This window comes from Brachyistius frenatus, unplaced genomic scaffold (assembly GCF_029030835.1).
Source record: "Brachyistius frenatus isolate BFR_SWC_R1_liver_20210118 unplaced genomic scaffold, ASM2903083v1 Contig_79, whole genome shotgun sequence".
NCBI lineage: Eukaryota > Metazoa > Chordata > Actinopteri > Embiotocidae > Brachyistius > Brachyistius frenatus.
Genome location: NW_027210678.1, coordinates 1,111,501 through 1,129,902, shown reverse-complemented (window position 1 = coordinate 1,129,902; position 18,402 = coordinate 1,111,501). Strand labels below are relative to the sequence as shown.

The following is an 18,402-nucleotide window of genomic DNA, read 5'->3' as shown; positions in this document are numbered from 1 at the left end:
AAAGGGGCTTTAAAAATGAACCAACCATAGAAGCATAACATGCTGTCGTACCATAAAACAGTAATTAATCTGTTGCTGTTCATCATATTGTAAGTTGGTGTTTAATGGTCTCCAATGGTTTCTATCTCATCGTACAGCCGAGCTCCTCAATCATTTATAAAATGTAGTCAAACTGTACTCGACTCCTGGAGGTCTGCAGGCATAATTGAACATTTATTAGACTTTTTTTTTTCTCGATTTATTAGTGTTATTGATTTTAATGTGTGCAGCAGTTGTACTTAAATCCACCTGTTTGTTGGTTCTCCTTTCTTCCTCCATGTTTGCATCTCTGTCCGTCCTCTTTACTGTTTTGTGATCTGTGTCTTTAGTGGAGGAGGACACGGAGGAGAGCTCGCGGTCGGGGAGAGACTCGGTGTCCACGGTGGCAGACCAGACGCCGCTGTCCGGCACGGAAAAGCCCCTCGTCAACGGCACCAACCGCACCAAAGAGGAGAAGAAGAAGGATAAAGACAAGGCGGGGAAGGAGAAGAAGAAGCCGGAGGGAGGGAAGGACAAGGACAAGGATAAGGATAAGGACAAGGATAAGGACAAGGACAAGGACAAGGGAAAAGCCAAGAAGGGCATGCTGAAGGGACTCGGAGACATGTTCAGGTAAAACTAGGTTGCGCTGACAACAAGCTGCATGGTCCCTCTCTCTCATCATCCTAACTTTTTGTAAACATGTTGCTGGCATAAAATAAGCACATATTCATATTTCTCTGTCTTTGGTCTATTTTCAATTAAATATGGGTTTAGATGATTTACACGTTTTATACATCGTCCCACCTTTTTTGGAAACGGTTGTATTATTATCTCACAAACGTTGGCACAAAACTGTGTTCAAACCACAGAGATCAATATTACTGCTGATACAGACTCACTGAGAGGTTTGTGTTTGTCTTCCAAAGAAAAAGATACTTAGTTTGGTAAATCTGGACACGGACTACATGTAATAGTGTTTTTCTTATTTAAAACAGATAACATTTTACTTCCCTTCTGGATATGTGATTGTTGTGGAAGTGAGACGAGGCTCAGCGATGCAGCCACAACATTATTGAAAAGTCTTATTAGACTCGGAGACAACTTGACCTTCGTGGTTCACCTCGTTCTCTCTGCAGCATCCAATATTTCACCTGTCATACACTTTCTTAGATCGAAACACACACACACACACACACACACACACACACACACACACACACACACACACACACACACACACACACACACACACACACACACACACACACACACACACACACACACACACACACACACACCATTAGTGTGTACTCTCTTCTCCCTGTTGTCCATCTCAGTCCCTATTACCGCCGCTATCTGGGCTCCCTTGTTCTGATTGGTTGGGAAACCTTTTGGGTCTGGCCAGTGATGCGTCTCTATTTCATATACTATACATCATATTATCCAAAGTGGCAGCGACAGTGGAGGGAAAACAGGGAGTGTTGTGTGAGAGATTGGAGAGTAATGAGGTCCACAGAGATGGAGGGTGTGAAAAAAAAAGATGGAGGAAAAAAGGGAGAGGCGGGTTGGGGACAACAGGTAGAGACAGAAAAACAAAATGTTGGATGTCTAACAATATAACGGAGAGGAAATAGATGGAGTGAGTTGGAGATGGATTTCAACAGCTGGATGTTGAAATACACACAAATACATATATGTACTGCAGTTCTTGTTGGTGTTCTTTAAGTTCTAAGAAAGAAACTTTTGCATAACTAAACTATTTGTCAGACTGATGTTGTTTTAGTGTCTCAGTTGAACTTGTTTTTAAAAATATACTGATACTGCCCAGAAAAATATTTTGACGCAGGACTACTGACATGAATTAGCTCCACCCACATGTCTGAACTCGGCTTCTAAAAACAATAATGACATATAACCTCTAAACCAGGGGCGTCGCTGGAGCGCCGCTCAGTGAGACACACAGAGATCAGAGGACAGAAACACAGCAGATTCTCACGCTCAGCTGGAAAAAAACGGCTGCTCAGAAATTAGGTAAACAATATCAATACAAGATTTTTGGGGTGGAGCTCAGCTACGTGAATAAATGTTACTTAACATGAGTGGCACTTGGACACTTTCATTTTGTCAAAGTAGCTTACAGAAGAAAAAATGTTGGAGACATCTGCTCTAAAATCTTCGTGTATTGATTGTATCTTGAAAATGGAGGACGAAGTACGGTAAGAGACGGTGAGACGGACAAATAGAAGTCATTTTGTGAATGAGAGCGACGGACTCGACTCTCAGCAGCTGAAATCGGGCTGTTTTAGCTCTGCAGGGTTGAATTCAGCCGTAAAACAGGTGGAATCACTTCTGATGACACCAGTTTACATTTATGGGAACAGAGACTCTGGAAAACTGCAGGACACACACACACACACACACACACACACACACACACACACACACACACACACACACACACACACACACACACACACACACACACACACACACCTGCAGTCCTCTTCTGTCCTCTCTTAATTTCCCCTCCTCATCCTCCCATGTGATGCGGATCGGTGCTCGTTGTGAGAGCAGCGCTCTGATTGGCCGCATCAGATCTGCCCCATTAAAACTCTGTCTGACTGCCTGTTTGATCGGCGCCCAGCGTTTACTGGCAGACAGCTGTGTGCGCCGAAATAATGATGAGACCCAGTCAATCCATCTGTGTGTGTGTGTGTGTGTGTGAAGGGGGGGACGGGGGGGGGGGGGGCTCAGACTTTATTGTAGGATGAATCCACCAGAGTGTGATGGCATAAGAGATTTTATTTTTAACACTTGTTCTTTAAGTGCATAAAGAAAACATACTTTTTAAGCAGCAATTCCTGCAATGTCTAATTTATTAAACCCAAACACGATCATGATGACTCATTCTTATGTAAGCTCTACAGTATATTCTGCAAGGTTGCCAAAGTTGGAGCATCTTTAGTTTAATTTAAATGCTCGCAGAGTATTCCAGCAGCTCCGTTTGCCCCTTAATTAGAAAAATAACTCATTATTCTCCACATCTGAACAGACCAAGAACAGAGGGTTTTTACCTTTTTTGCACTTTGTCACATTTCACTAATAAAGAAAAAAAAAAAGCCAAGAAAGCACCGCATTCAAATGCTAAAAAAGAAGACATTAACAGAACAAAACCTGCCAGTAAACCACCCACATTGTGTGATTGACGGGTGATATATGTGGGAGCTACAGTTTAGAAAATGCCGCAGCAGTGAGCACTAAGCAGCAAATATATGTACGAAAAAAACAAAGTAAGGAGTCCCTGAATTTCCATGTTTGACTCGTGTCGGTGTCAACGTGTCACGATCAAACGGCATGCACATGTTGTGCGTTCGTCCCAAAGTGCAGAGCGGTGGTGCTTTTTTTTTTTTTTTTAATATATAAAGTGAATAAAAGTGCGGACCTGTCACACTTTTCCAAAAAGTGAAGCTGCATCCCAGGAGTGTCTCTGCAGCGTCGACAGCTCCCCGATGAGTGGCATGTTTGAGCGGATGAAGTTTCTCTTCTTTTTTTTTTTCAGTGCAGGAGTTTGTACTTTGATGTGTATTAGCATTAAAGCGGGGGTGGGGGGGGGGTAGATCAGGAGTGGGAGGACTGTGTGTGTCTGTGTGTGATCAACAGAGTCACCACTGCCTGACCCTCTCATGTCTCCAAGGCCTCACACTCAGTCCCAATCAAAGCGTCATTACCATCAAGTCCTGCCAGCAGAGCAGCCTGCCAGCTCTCTCTCTCTCTCTCTCTCTCTCTCTCTCTCTCTCTCTCTCTCTCTCTCTCTCTCTCTCTCTCTCTCTCCCCTCCCTCTCTCTCTCTCTCCCCCTCCCTCTCTCTCTCCTCTTTCCCTCCCCCTCTGATCATCACTTGGACTCTGAAGCAACACCCGGTCTGTTAGCTTGGCATCTGTTGAGACGCTGGCTGCCCAGAAATGTGAGAGGGCTGCACTGATTTTTTTTGCAGTGGTTTTTTAGTGTGTGTGTTCCCGTCACGGACGAGTGAACAAGCCTGAACTCAGAGAAGATGCTCGTGCTGCGACGGGTTCACAGAAGAAGCTCTCTGAGGCCCGTTGTTGCTTTGATTTGTGAATTTTCTAAAGATTATTTTGTCCTGTTTGAAGAGACTTCTGTGCTTTTCTCCCCTGCAAGATAAAAAAAATCCTAATACTTGTGGTTCCTACAATCCCAGCTGCTGGTGTTATTGTATTCATTATGATTTATTGCATGCTGTAAGTGCATCCCGGTGACGCTGCATCAAATGCATTAGCAGAGCAGCAGCTGCAGTTTTAGTGCTGCAAGACGCAGGGAGGCGTTCAGGTGCAGCGTTGAGTGTCGGTCACCTGCATTTTGGAGCCCGTATCACAACAACGGTAGTTATAAAACAGACAAAGATAGACTTTAAACACACTTCACATTACGTTTATTTATAAGTCGTGCAACTCGAATGCAGCCGTGTATGTTTCACATCCGCTGGCCGTGCTAAAATGCTGACGTTTCATGTTCGAGTCAATAAAGTACATAAACTACATCGAAGGCCGATTCAGTCACTTATAATTGTGACCTGAGTTGTGTGTTTTTTTTATTGTAAGTTACAGTTGAATGTGCTGAATGTCCAACATGCCGCCACAACATCACCGAAACACTTTTAAAAAAAAATTTTTTTACTTGGTGTGTTTTCAAAAGCACACAGGCGGGTGGTCTGCTGCCGAATCGAATCGGCCGAGTCCGTGACACTTTCAAGGGATCTTTTCAAAACCGCAGAAACCCGTCAAAGCCTCTTTATCGATGTCGCCGAGCTCGCAGGAACGAGGCGACTCCGACTGTGACTGGAGTATCAGATCACTGGATGCCCCGGTGTCACGGTTAATACTCCGCCTCCTCGTCAGAGTTCGACCGTTCAGTCATAAATCTTGATGTGTGTGTGTGTGTGTGTGTGTGTGTGTGTGTGTGTGTGTGTGTGTGTGTGTGTGTGTGTGTGTGTGTGTGTGTGTGTGTGTGTGTGTGTGTGTGTGTGTGTGTGTGTGTGTGAGAGAGAGAAGGCTGTTTTTTAAAGGAGGTTGTTAATGAAAGTTAGTGGTGCAGCGAGAGAAAGTGTCAACCGTCGCTCTCCGTGATAGATCACTCCGGCTCTGAGCGTTAACGGCGGCCTGTCACTCTGAGCATCTCCGACGGCCGCAGTTAAATTAATTAGGTAATGGACCTGAGACTCGGATCCTCCTCCTCCTCCAAGCTGTGGCCTTCCCTCCTCATTCCTATCTCTTAGTTTGTCATTTACGCTCCACGGCGTCGATATCCGTCGTTGTGAGTTCGTACTTGTCGTGACATTCAAGGAATAACAGGAAAGTTGGAATCCAGTTAATGGAAACTTGTGAGACAGTTACTACTGAAAACTCATTTCTGTCATCATGACGTCGGTTTGTGAGCGTTATGAATCCTCCAGTTCAGATTCTGTCCGTCACCGTCTTTGCTAGTTCGGAGCAGGAAGTGACCATATTTGGACAAGCTGGGGGAGGAGCCAGAGGTGGATCTGACCGATCTGATTGGAAACCTGACGATACTACGTCCCGCCTACCGATAGCTGTAACCTGACTGCACCGCAGGCCTGTCAATCAAACAGACACGCCCCCAAAAACAGGTCTTCTTGAATCTTCTTTTCTAATGAATGAGGGATTATTTTCAGATGGACCTCCAGAAAACTAAGAAGAAGGAGTGACTTTAGCTAACAACACCGAGATAACTGATGGACACATTTTATTCACTTTGGATTTGATGAGAGAAGTTGAATGGGAGTCTATGGAGCCGGAGGCTTTTTGGAGCCGACCTCTAGTGGCACTCGCTGGTATTGCAGCTGAAGACACTTCTGGATCAGAACCATTTTACAGACCTGAAGATACGAACTCTTTTTTATACAATTTGGCTCCAAATTGACTCCCATTAAACTTCTCATGAAATACATAGTCAATCATTTTTTGTTGTTAGCTAAAGTCACTCCTTCTTATTAGTTTTCTGGAGGTCCATCTGAAAATAATCCCTCATTCATTAGAAAATAATACTCTTTTTGATTGACAGGCCTGTGGTGCAGAAAATAAACAACTTTATTTCTCTGAGTCGTCATTTAGTTTTTTACTATATAAACTTTAATAATATAAAAGAAACCAGATTCAGCAGTAGCCTTTTAAAGTGTTCTATTCTTGTGAGAACCACACATAGTGGGCAACAGATGCTGAACGCCTGCATGTGTGTGTGTGTGTGTGTGTGTGTGTGTGTGTGTGTGTGTGTGTGTGTGTGTGTGTGTGTGTGTGTGTGTGTGTGTGTGTGTGTGTGTGTGTGTGTGTGTGTGTGTGTGTGTGTGTGTGTGTGTGTGTGTGTGTGTGTGTGTGTGTGTGTGTGTGTGTGTGTGTGTGTGTGTGTGTGTGTGTGTGTGTGTGTGTGTGTGTGTGTGTGTGTTCTTGGCTTCCTTCCACTCCTCCATCAGGAGTTCATCCATCAGTTTGAACCATTCCCTTGTGAAGCACCACTTTTTACGGGTAAATCGGAGCGCCTTCAGGGCAGCAAACTGTTTTGTGTTTTTTTTTTAACTCTTGATATTTTCCTCGAACTGTGAAGGAAAAGTTTTCCAGTCCAACATACTTCAGGATAATTGTGTGAAGTCAGGAAATGTTTTTTTTTGTCCCTTTTTTTGGTCACTCTTTGATCTTTTATTCGCAAATAATGAATTTTTGTTGTTAACATCCTATTTCTTTGTTTATTGTGTTTTGCACACACAGAATCACACAATGTTATGTTCTTTTTCATTATGAATTCTTCTCTCGTGCCTCCAATCATTCATCTTGTCTTTCACACCTTTTTTTTCTTCTGCTGTTTTCTTCTTTCCGTGTAGTTTCACACTCCTACACACTCGCACCGCTGGTGTTCATCCGCTCCTTCGTTTGCTTTGTTTTGTTCTTTCTTCACGTTGTTTTTTTTTCTCATTGATTCACTTCATTGTTTGCGTTTCTATTTTTTTATTTTTTTCCCCTTCTCTATTGATTTCCATACAAACAGCACACACATCTCTGCTTTCACACAATTTACACTCTTTTCTCTTTAATCTTTAAACACACCTCACTTTTGGGGGGATTTGCTTTTGATCTGGTGACTTTGCCCTCTTGCTTCAGTAGCTTTCACACACACACACACACACACACACACACACACACACACACACACACACACACACACACACACACACACCTCTTAACACTGTTTTAGTGTCACATTCAGTGAGTTTCTCATTTCTTCCCCTCTTGTTCACCGTCTTCTGTCTCTTTCATTAACACACATACACACTCTCTCTCTCTCACACACACACACACACACACACACACACACACACACACACACACACACACACACACACACACACACACACACACACACACACACACACACACACGCACACACACACACGCACACACACCTCTTTGGTCTCTCTTGCCGTTGTCTCTGTCGAAGTCGTAGATATTCTCTGCGGACCAATTTCCCCGTGAATAATCACGAAGGGTTCATTGTGGAAGCGAGCGCGCTGCCAAAGTCATTTCTTCAACAGGCTGCGGCTTTTATACCGAGTCAATCAAGCTGAAATATCTCGTCGACGGCTCCTATTTCGTTAAGCGTCACTCCCTCCCCATGAATATAATTACCGTGATCGGCCCGCGTCGACGCCGCCTTTTGAACGGGCTGAATTGGGTTTTGAACTTGTGAGACGTACTTTGTGGATCGCTTCGTTTGAGGACTCGATTAACAGCCGAGTCGAACCTGTTTCTGGGATCGCAGACAACATTTGCAGTCAGATCAGTAAAGTTTGCGTTTATTGTCGAGGCTCCAACAGCAGCAGTTCAGCATTTCTCCCATTTATTAAATGTCAGATCAACTGATTTTTAAACTATGTAAAAGATTTTTTTTTCATTATTTTGAAAAGATCAAATTCCATATTTGTAAACCGTGAATATAGTCGGTGTTAATGGTGCACGGTTTTGGTTGCTCCAGGTTCGGGAAGCACCGTAAGGACGAGCGTCCGGGGGAGAAGATGGATCGGAAAGGCTCCAGCAAGTGGAGGCTGGAGGAGACGCAGGTGTCGGAGGAGGAGACGATGAAGATGAGGATGGAGCAGGAGAGGTGAGACGTGACCTTCACATCTATCAGTGCTGCGGGGGTTAAAGGTCATGTTGGTCCTGTGGGATCCAGTATCTAAGTGGATAAAAACCTCACACCTGTGCAGCTTTAACAACATATATTAGGATCAGAATTTCCCTCCTTTGGATCAAAAAAGTTTTACGAATCTGAATCTGAACGTTTATGAAGCTAATCCAAATTCTTGTCATATCCAGATTTATTTTTGAAAGTCTGAACAGCAAAAAACACATGAAATGTCATTTTTGCAACCCGGATCCAAACCACATGTTGAGGTGGATTAAAACACGACTCCAATATGATTTCAGAAGCTGAAATAAAGTCTCTGCTGCCAGAAGCTTCCATGTTGAAAAAGCCGCATCATCGGCGTAGCTGCGCATACGTTGTTACCACGGCAACCCATGCAGATAGGTTGCCGATGTCTGGACACACCAAATCTGATTAGCTCAAAAATCCAATTTGCCTGAAGTTTGATTGAAGCACAAGTGAACCACATTCATGAAAGAATTCATTTTCTCTGGATTTTTTTACATTTAGTCAAAAAAATGGTATTTAACTTTTATCACTTACATTAAAGCTTCTGTGTTGTCTCCTTTTCATTTCTCCTTTCAGCCTGTAGGACTTGAATTGGTAAGATGTTAAAGCACACTTTAAATCTTCTTCAATAATCAACAAGTTAGTGTTCACTCTGTCCTATTTCTTATTTTTTCTCCTAATTAAATTGTTATACACCATTTGTCCAAAACTATGTGGACACTGATGTCCTTTGATCGTACCCGAGTTCGTTGACTTTACTTCTGCTGCTTCCAACTTCAACATCAGAAATGAATTTTCAGCTTTGTGAGTAAACCGCTTTGTGCAGCAGCGTTATGTTAATACTTTAACAGATCAAGGCTCTGTTGATTTAAATAATAATAATTAAATGGACAGAGAAGCCATTGTTTTGGAGTCTTTTATTGTTATCAGATGGTCGCCCAAAACCAAACCGCCCCGACAGGAAAGTCGCTCTCTCTCCATTCACCAAACTAAATGTCAGATGGGCGTCGTGCCAGATTTTAGGGGGCAGCAGTTTACAAATGCTGAGACCATTACAGCCCTGCCAGCTAATTAATTCCCCTCCTCTCGGTGTAGGGCAGCAGTCATTACTCCCCACACACACTCCTTATTAAAATGTGGTTTGTGTTCTTTCTTTATGGCCGCAGAGCAGATCGTGCGATAATAAGATAACGGCTGCAGTCTTTATTTTTAATTGCCATGAGGTTAACGTAAATGTCGGTTGTTTCGCTGGGTTTTTGTGTGTTAATCCGATCTGTGGCTTCGGTCGGTTCTTGTCGTGCATTTTATTACCAAAGAGCTTCGTTTTTTGTTGTTGTTGTTTTTTTGTGGTTACAGCCTGAATTCAAAGTTATTTTTTTATCACACAAAATGTGAAACCTTTTGTCTTAAAACATTGCTGAAGACTTCTGTGCATTTGTATTGAATGTAGGGTATAAGATGGAAAGAACACTCTATTAATCCCTGATTTATCAGCATCACATAATATATTTAAAACAAAAAATGGATTTAAATGCTTTTTGAAGCTCAATCTAAATCTATTGAGAGCCGATTTAAGCTTACGTCTGATTACATGTTGGAATGGATGTGAAGAAGTATGTTTTTATGGCAGGTTTATCCTCGGCGGTGAGTAGGTGCCGGGTTGTGTGTTGTTTCTTTATTTGTTAGATATCTCAGGGCAGGAAAGAGCAAAGAGAAATCTGTGAAAAAGGGAAAGCAGGAGGTTAATTTCTGCCTCCACAGAGCAGGAACTATCTCGGGATTGTCTGACAGAAGTTCTTAAGTCGATGCATGAATTATTTTGTTCAGCGTGGGGTGTTTGCCTCTCCACCCGAGCGTGGCTGCTCCCCGAGAGCACACGAGCCCGCTCCTTTTGTTTGTGTTCAAGCATTAGCTGAGATGTGGTGATATTGACGGGGAGATCCCACCGAGGCGTGAGGGAGGCTGCGGCTGCTTCGGCGTTCGACGACCAGCCGGTTATCTGTTTCAACAGGCCGCTCTCCGAAAAGGTTGAGCCGGGGAGCTTCGGCACATCGCTGCGGAGCGCATCGATCGGTCGCCGCCCGAAGCTGCAGTTTAATCCAGCTGTGATTGACTAGATAGATGGATTTCCTCACAGGTTTAAGACTCAGAGTCCCGGAGGACGCCGACCCCGAGCAAGACAGACGAATCCAGACAGACATGTGGTCGATGATGTACCTTCACTTTAAGAGCTAATATAAATGCACATATATCTTTGTTCATCAGATATCTTATTTCATCAGATATCTGTATTCATCAGATATCTTTGTTCATCACATCTTATTTCATCAGATATCTTTGTTCCAACCAGACTGAGCTAGCTGATCAGTTTAGTGTTTCTATCTTCTGTATTTATTGAGTTGGAGACTAGAAATCCTCTCTGTTGCTAGGTGGTTGCTAAGGGTCCGACTACTTCCTGGAGTAGTTACGTAAGAGTCTACTGATCCGACTATGTTGCCGTGGAAACGGAGATAACAACAAGTTTTTATATTTTGGAGCGAATTGCCCCACAATATGAAAACATTGTGATTACATATTTTATTTAGTCGGTAACTTGTTGTTTAATCACAATAAATAAAATACCATCATTTGTCATCTTTACTCAAATTGATTAAAAAAACGAGTTGAACTGTTGGTACAAATGGTTTGTACTTCCAGTTAAGAGTTATAACCTCTTTGCTCTTTGAACAGAAGCTCAACATAGAAGTTCCCTTTTTACCCAGAAGCTGAGCTAAGTTGAGGTATTTTTCTGTTTTGGCCTTCGCCATCTGCAGACTGAATCAGATCCTGCTTTGACTTCGGTTTGTCTTTCAAGACGCGGCCACATGTCCAGAGGTTACGAGTTCAATCTAAAGAACAGGCAGCGTCCTGTACACGGAGCCGTTTGTCTCGGCGAACTTCCCTTGACCCAGACATTCGCTGCGTACAAAGATGGAGTCGAAGTGTTCGGAGCACAATGCATTTATTTATTTATTTTCTGTATCGTTGAAGTTGCATAAATGGACGAGACTTTCTGAATAATGTCGCTATAGTTCCAAACGACGAGTGTTTCAGAACCGACGGAAACCGCTCGTCACCGAATCGTGAAACATTTCCAAACGCCCGCGTTATCAATCCAGAAGCACTTTGAGCGGCCGTCTTATCCCGCCGGACCTCCTCGTTCCTCCAGCTTCCTGCCTTTCACTGCGGTCTGTCGGTTGTGTCAGCGGTACCGCTAAGAGGACGGTTTATTACGGCCTGAGTACAATGGCACATAATGGACCATTGTTCTGGCTCCATATGGTAGAAAGGTCACTCGTCAAACGTCCCGTCCTGCCGTGTTCCTATAAGCTTTTATCTGCTGCCACTCCGGCTCTGCTCTCCTTCTCCTCAACCTCTAACTTTCTTTTTTTTAATCATTTTCCCCTTCGTGCTGAGAGTGTTTTCATCTCTCATCAAGGTTGGTCCTCAGGGAGAAAGCAGGGTTTTCCTTGTGGGAGTATTTTTGGGACCGAGAAGGTAACGATTAGATCAAGTGTGCTTTTCCTTCCCGTCCCGCCGTCTCAATCAGCGTAACTCCATTTGCGAAGCATTTTTAGCAGCGTTGCTTTTTTGAAGTGCACCGTCACGTTGACGGAGACTTTGTCTTGACGCTCTGCAGCCTCGGAGAGGTTTGTAAAGCTCCTCTACTGGAGGACGGTAGTTATCCTGAATTCACACCTGCTACGATGGATTCCAGTAGTGACCCAGTCCAAAGACATCCATGGAAACCTTTAAAACACGTGAAAGTACTTCTTCATACAGGAACTTAAATTCAAACTGTTTCTCTCAGTTCATTTTGATGCCAGCAGCTCTCATGCAGGTAGCGAAGGATGAAATTAGAGCTAAACAAGCCCGTGATGAAGATGTTTATTGACATTTTGACTAAAAAGAATCAGATTGTTTGGGATAGAGGAGCACTGTGGACAGTAGTTTCAGAAAAAAAAAAAACATTGGTGGAGTACTCCATAATTATGATTAACTGTGGAGTTATTTTCTCTGCAGATGTTGTTAAAAACTGTTGGAGTTTGGAAAAGTTTTGTTGAAAAGTAGTTTTAACCAAGAAATCTGATTGGTCAACTGTCAGCATGACATCACACTCTGCTCATCACTACAAAATATCGCTCGGTATGATGTAGTTTCTACTTGTTGTAGGTCTATTAAATGAACCATTTGGTGAAGTCGGGTTTCTTTTGGTCCTTTTTTGACCGGTTTTGGTTTTAACACATGACACGGTGCTAAAATCGATATCTTTGTTCATCAGATATCTTTGTTCCAACCAGACTGAGCTAGCTGATCAGTTTAGTGTTTCTATGCTCTGTATTTATTCAGTTGGAGACTAGAAGCAAACAGAGATCGCACGAACAAAACGTTTTGAAATCTTGAGTGAATTTCCCCACAGTATGAACACATTTTGATGACGTGTTTTATTTAGATGGTAACTTGTTGTATAATCGCAGTATTACATGAGAGTGACGTTTTAACGTTGTTAATTGGCTCGTCGCCTATTCACACACATCTGAAGTGTAATATTGCTTTAATTAATCATAATTTCTCCATAAATAATTCCAGTACCAGCATCCTAAATGTGAGGATTCTGTAGTTTGTGTTATTTTAAGTGGAATAGTTTTAGGCAGACGGTTGAACAGTTTGTAGACTCTACTTTCACCTCTGGAACATTTTGATGGGCATTTGTTCAGTTTTTCTGTCAAATATTTTTCTCCCGACTTTGCTCTTTGTCTCAACCTTCAGCTCTTTTGAACTGAGACTGTGTCCTTTCTCACACCACTGCTTCAAAGCTGCATCCTTCCTCACTCAGACTCCGGCCCCGTTGACCCGTCCGGGGGCCTTGTTGGCGGAGGGGGGGTGGTTATGTCGGGCCTTATCTTATCAGCCACTGCGCTTGTATATACAATCAGTAGCTGCTGCTGCTTTCTCTGATGGAAAACACTGTTTTTCCTCCGGGTTTAAAGATAGATTCCCTGAAGGGCCCCGCTTCCTTCTGCGCTATTAGATAATCGCTGAGTCCACAAAGACACGGCGTGCTTTCATTTGACGCGAGTTAAGTTCTTGGAATAAGTCTAAAAGAAAAGGCTTATTGATTCAGTGGTGAGCTGCTGCAGCCGTCAGGTTCATTAACGGCCGCGTCGGACCTCCAATCATTTCACCTGGACTCCCTTTAAACCCGCCCTCCGACGGGGAGCCCTCCGCGTTACACTCATTGTTTCGTTATGCTCAGCATGCAAATGTTCTGCAGGAAGCGATTCAGATTTATTAGCCTGCTGAGTTTTCAGTGAAGTTGCACCCCCTGCCTCGTCGCCACGGCGCCCGTCCCATTCGCTTTCCTGCTGCCAGTAAAAAGGAGGCCTGCAGAACAGAGAGCTGGATGATAATTGGTAGTTGTGAAGCTCTGATAATTGGCAGGGCTGTAATTATGGGGCTGCGCGATAGGTAGTCCCCCCCCCCCCTTCCATCCCCCGATGCAGAAAACGGTGTTGCCAGTTATTCACAAGATAATGGCCCGAGGAGGAAGAGCGAGGATGTGTTGAAAAGGTGTGTGTTTGTGGTGGAGGGAGACAGAAAGAGAAGAAGCATGTTCGCTGTACAGTCGCAGCACTCTGTGAATACAAAGTGCTTCCGTGTGAGAAGCTGTTTCACGTCGTTTATGGTATAAATAATAGACTCCACATCGTCTCCCTCCTCTGGAATGGAAAGTTAAAAAGGTCCAATAAACAATCAGCAGATGTTGCAGCAGGTTTGTTTGGCGGTTCGTTAATGTGACGGCTGAGATTTACGTCGTCTCGGTGCAGAACACGAAGGTTTTAAGACCAAAGAGGAAACCAGGAAGGTTTCAGTCTCAGTTTGTCGCTCCGTAGTCAAACACAAGCTCACTGACACTAAAAATGGCTTCTTTTCGTTATAAAATGTTTTATTTGGAATTTATCATCTCGTAAAGCACGTTTACATGAGTTGTCAGTATCATCATCTTCATCATCTTCATCACCAGGATCCAGGCGAAGACCCGGGAGCTGCGGGAGCGCCAGGCCCGGGAACGGGACTACGCCGAGATCCTGGACATCAGCCGCTCGCCGGAGCGCTCGTCAGAGGAGGAGCACCCGTACGCCGGCATCAACGCACTCAACAGCTCGGTGGACAGCGGCCACAGCCGGCCCCACAGCCCCCGAGACGACTTCCCCCACCCGCACACCCACCCGCACCACCAGCACCAGCACCAGCACTCCGACACCCTCTACACACAAGTCAGCAAGGCACGCGGCGACCGGCCTCCGTCTGCAGACAGGTTGGCTTCTCCTTCTTCATTATTATTATTTCACTTCCTTCCTGTCCTCTTGTTTCCCCTGACAACCACAAAAAGAGAGAATTAATTACTTTCCACGAGAGTCCCAATCACCCCCCCCCCCCCCCTCCCACCACCTTCAGATGCCATTTCCCTCTGGGCCGGGTGACGGGCTGCCAATCACGCCTCGGCAACCTTTTTACCTGCGATTCAGAAGCGAGTCTTCACTCCTGGTATTTCAGTAAAAAAAGAAAAAGAAAGAAAGGTCCGTCCGGGACCAGATTGCCGTCCCCCGTCCCCCCCCACCCCACCCCTCACCTCCCTCGTAACTCTGAAGCAGCATTATTGCACGGAGACGGCGGGCCGCCTATCACACCTGCAGGAGAAAATAATCACAGCAGCAGAAGGCAGGCGGTAAATGTCAGCTCGGCGTTCTCGTGGGGGAATGGAAACGTGGAAACCTTTGAATATCTGTCTCTCTTGACCTTTCCACCCCTCTTCCTCTCCATCTTTGGATTTCACCTTATTGCCACCTTTTCATTTTTCCCGTAAAGAGTTCTACCGGAGCTTGTGTCATTGATTAACAGCTGTCAGTCATTTTAAAATACCCCCCCCACCGCCCCACACCCACAGACACCCACACCCACACACACACACACACACACACACACACACACACACACACACACACACACACACACACACACACACACACACACACACACACACACACACACACACACATCCAGTCCACTGCAGTGAAATGTGTTCAAATCCTGCAGCAGCAGCTCTGCAGCTCCTCCTCCGATCAATGATTGGAGACATTTGCAGCCCTCAGATGGATTTTGGGGAAAACTGGCGAGTTGATCCTGAAGCTGAATGAACGGGTTCGTCTCCGTCGTAGTTTCCACGCAGCCCCCAGATGGCCTCGGCTTCAAGCGCGCCGTCGCTCGCATTGATTCATAATTCATGATTCATGGCGTTGCTGTTGTCGCTGCACGTTTCCTTCTTCTTCTTTTTTATTTCCAATCCCTGATGTGCAGCATCGAGGCTCACAGATGCACAACAGAAGATAATAACATTACTGATATGTAGTCTTGCTTAATTAGGTGACATGATTTAGACTGTAATCATCGTCTTATTAAAATTTGTCGCCTTTTCTCTCATTTACAGCACAAGCAATTAAATGTTTTCCTCTCAATCATCTAGAGAGTTTTTTTAGTCGCGTGTCTGAAATCATTTTAGCAAATAGTTTCTTTTATTGTTTAAGTCATTCATGAAGCATAAATTTGAAGTATTCACCAGTTGGCTTCTCAAACATGAGAATGTGCTGACTTTAGTTTCCAACTTGAAGACGTCCTGTTTTCCAGTTTGTTCACTTTTGCAGATAAAATGATTCATCGCTTTGAAAATAAAGGATGCATTAGTCAACAAGTAAAAATTCTTTGCAGCTGCAGGGATAAAATGTGTAAACATGGCTGTAAAACCTCAGTATGTCTTTATGTGTCATTGCATGGCTGTTCTGCAGAGACATGTTTTTTTTTACGAGATAAGGTCTTTTTGTATTCATGTCAGCCGTTGGTTCCTCAGATTGCATCGATAATTACTCCCTAATCTTCCTGTGACCTGGAAACACCTCGTCATGCTGTAAATCAGCTCCTTTAACTCCAACTTCTTAACGGTGCAACGTTTCATTAAAAAAAAAAAAAAACAGCTCCTGCGAGAACCAGGAAGTGTGTTTCCTGTTTCCTGTCTGCCCCCTGCTGAACAGGAAGTGAATTTAGACCATTGGATGGGTGGGGTGGGAGGATGGGAAGCGGGGGGATTGTCCCACCCGACGGTGGGACTGTTTGTTATTCTGGGATTGGAATGGCAGCACCAAGTGATATCAGAGCTTCAAGGATTGTAGAGATTTGATCGAAGCAATAACACGTCCGCAAGAAACCGAGAGCGAAAGAAAATGTTATTTTTCTCCGACTGTAACGTTTCTCTTTTTAAACCGGCCGGCCCGCCGTGATAAGTTCACGTGTAAACAGTCTCGTGTTTCCGTTGAGTCAGCCCGAACGCTCGCTGAGCGCAGGACGCCGCTGTGTTGTTGGGTTTGTTGTTTCTTCAGTTCGAATCGGATGAAAACGTCTCGGTGACGTTCAGCGTTCGTGTCTGAGCTGCTTTTGTTGGTGACTGTCACAACTCAGAATCAAACTGTCAGAGCTGTGACGGAGATATTCAGCTTCAATTTACGAAATAACAATAATAATAATGAGCTTTATTTATTCTGTGATTACATGCATCAGACTGCAAACACAGAACACTGATTCCTGCACAAAGCAAAGCAAAAACAAACTAAACACAAAAATGCACAAATTGAAAATGTTGAAATACATCAAACTACATATGAAAGAACACGATGAAGGAAGTTTTCCACAGGCCTGTCAATCAAACAGACACGCCCCCAAAAACAGGTCTTCTTGAATCTTCTTTTCTAATGAATGAGGGATTATTTTCAGATGGACCTCCAGAAAACTAAGAAGAAGGAGTGACTTTAGCTAACAACACCGAGATAACTGATGGACACATTTTATTCACTTTGGATTTGATGAGAGAAGTTGAATGGGAGTCTATGGAGCCGGAGGCTTTTTGGAGCCGACCTCTAGTGGCACTCGCTGGTATTGCAGCTGAAGACACTTCTGGATCAGAACCATGTTACAGACCTGAAGCTACGAACTCTTTTAGAAACAGTTTGTCGTCACTATTCCAACTATTGTGTCAACTCGTTGTTTAACTGAGACTTTTCTGAACATTTTGTTGGACCTACAAACTTTCCCAACTTACTAATGTAAACTGTGGAGATGAGAGACGACACGTGATTTACTTCCTGCCGACTGAATCAATAACTCGCTGGTATTGCAGCTTAAGGCAAGATATTAATCGCCATCCTTGTCGTCTTGATCTTTCTGAAGCATGTTATCCAAACTGTCCGAGAGGAAGTCCACCAAAGCTTGTCACTTTCTCCAGAGAGCTCCAGAATCCCGACCGCCCCTGAAGTCTCTCGTCTCCTTTTCTCGGCACGGGTTGAAGGGAAACCAAAAAAATAAAAAATAAAAATCAGTCAACAGGCAGCTGCGTAAATATCCAGCAGAGTTCATTTTTAATTGCCTTTTATTTTTTTTCCTTCAAACACGGCGCTGCCAGAAATTTCAATTTAAAAAGAAAAGCAGCCTCAGAGGGAACGCGTCCTCTGCTGTAAGCAGCGTGACGGTGAGGCCGGCAGGCTTCGACCGGTCGGCTACCACACGCCCGAAGCGCCTCGGAAACGATGGACGGTGAATCGGACGGATGTTCCTGCAGAAACTCGACATGTTTGAGTTGCTGTGGTTTGTCGTGTCGGTGGTTCGGTGTCGGGAACGCTCGCTTCTTTTTTTGGCTCTCGACCAAATTGCATAACTTTTCTTTTCCCTCCTCTCAACCTGCCAAACTAAATATGGCCCACGGCTTCAAACAAATGTTCCCCATCAGCGTCTACAGTTGACATCTGCTCTTATTTGTGCCCTCAGAAGTGAAGGAGAATAACTGCGTGTGTTTCTTTTGTAGTTAATTAGCTGAATTCACCCCAAAAACAAAACATATTTCAGTCGACGTGTTATTAAAGAGCTTTATGAGCCCTCAACATTCGCTGCATCACCCTCCGTCCCTGTTGTGTGAGCGGAAACGAGTCCAAATGAATTAGCCGCCATTGTTTCATCCCTCCCTCCTCCCTCCTTCACCCTCCTCCCGACTTACAACGGCAGC

At 44.2% G+C, this 18,402-nt stretch overlaps 1 protein-coding gene across 6 annotated transcripts in view; it reads left to right on the top strand.

The window, feature by feature from the left end:
* pard3ab (par-3 family cell polarity regulator alpha, b) overlaps positions 1-18,402 on the top strand; it is a 197,666-nt gene that overhangs the window by 132,795 nt on the left and 46,469 nt on the right. For all 6 annotated transcript variants that reach the window (XR_011311336.1, XM_069708916.1, XM_069708915.1 and 3 more), the window contains 3 exons: positions 369-651; positions 8,079-8,207; positions 14,323-14,616. Coding sequence is in view for 5 of the 6 variants with exons in the window: in XM_069708916.1 (XP_069565017.1) it covers positions 369-651; positions 8,079-8,207; positions 14,323-14,616 (706 nt within the window). In the remaining variant the exon portion in view is untranslated. The remainder of the gene's footprint in view (positions 1-368; positions 652-8,078; positions 8,208-14,322; positions 14,617-18,402) is intronic.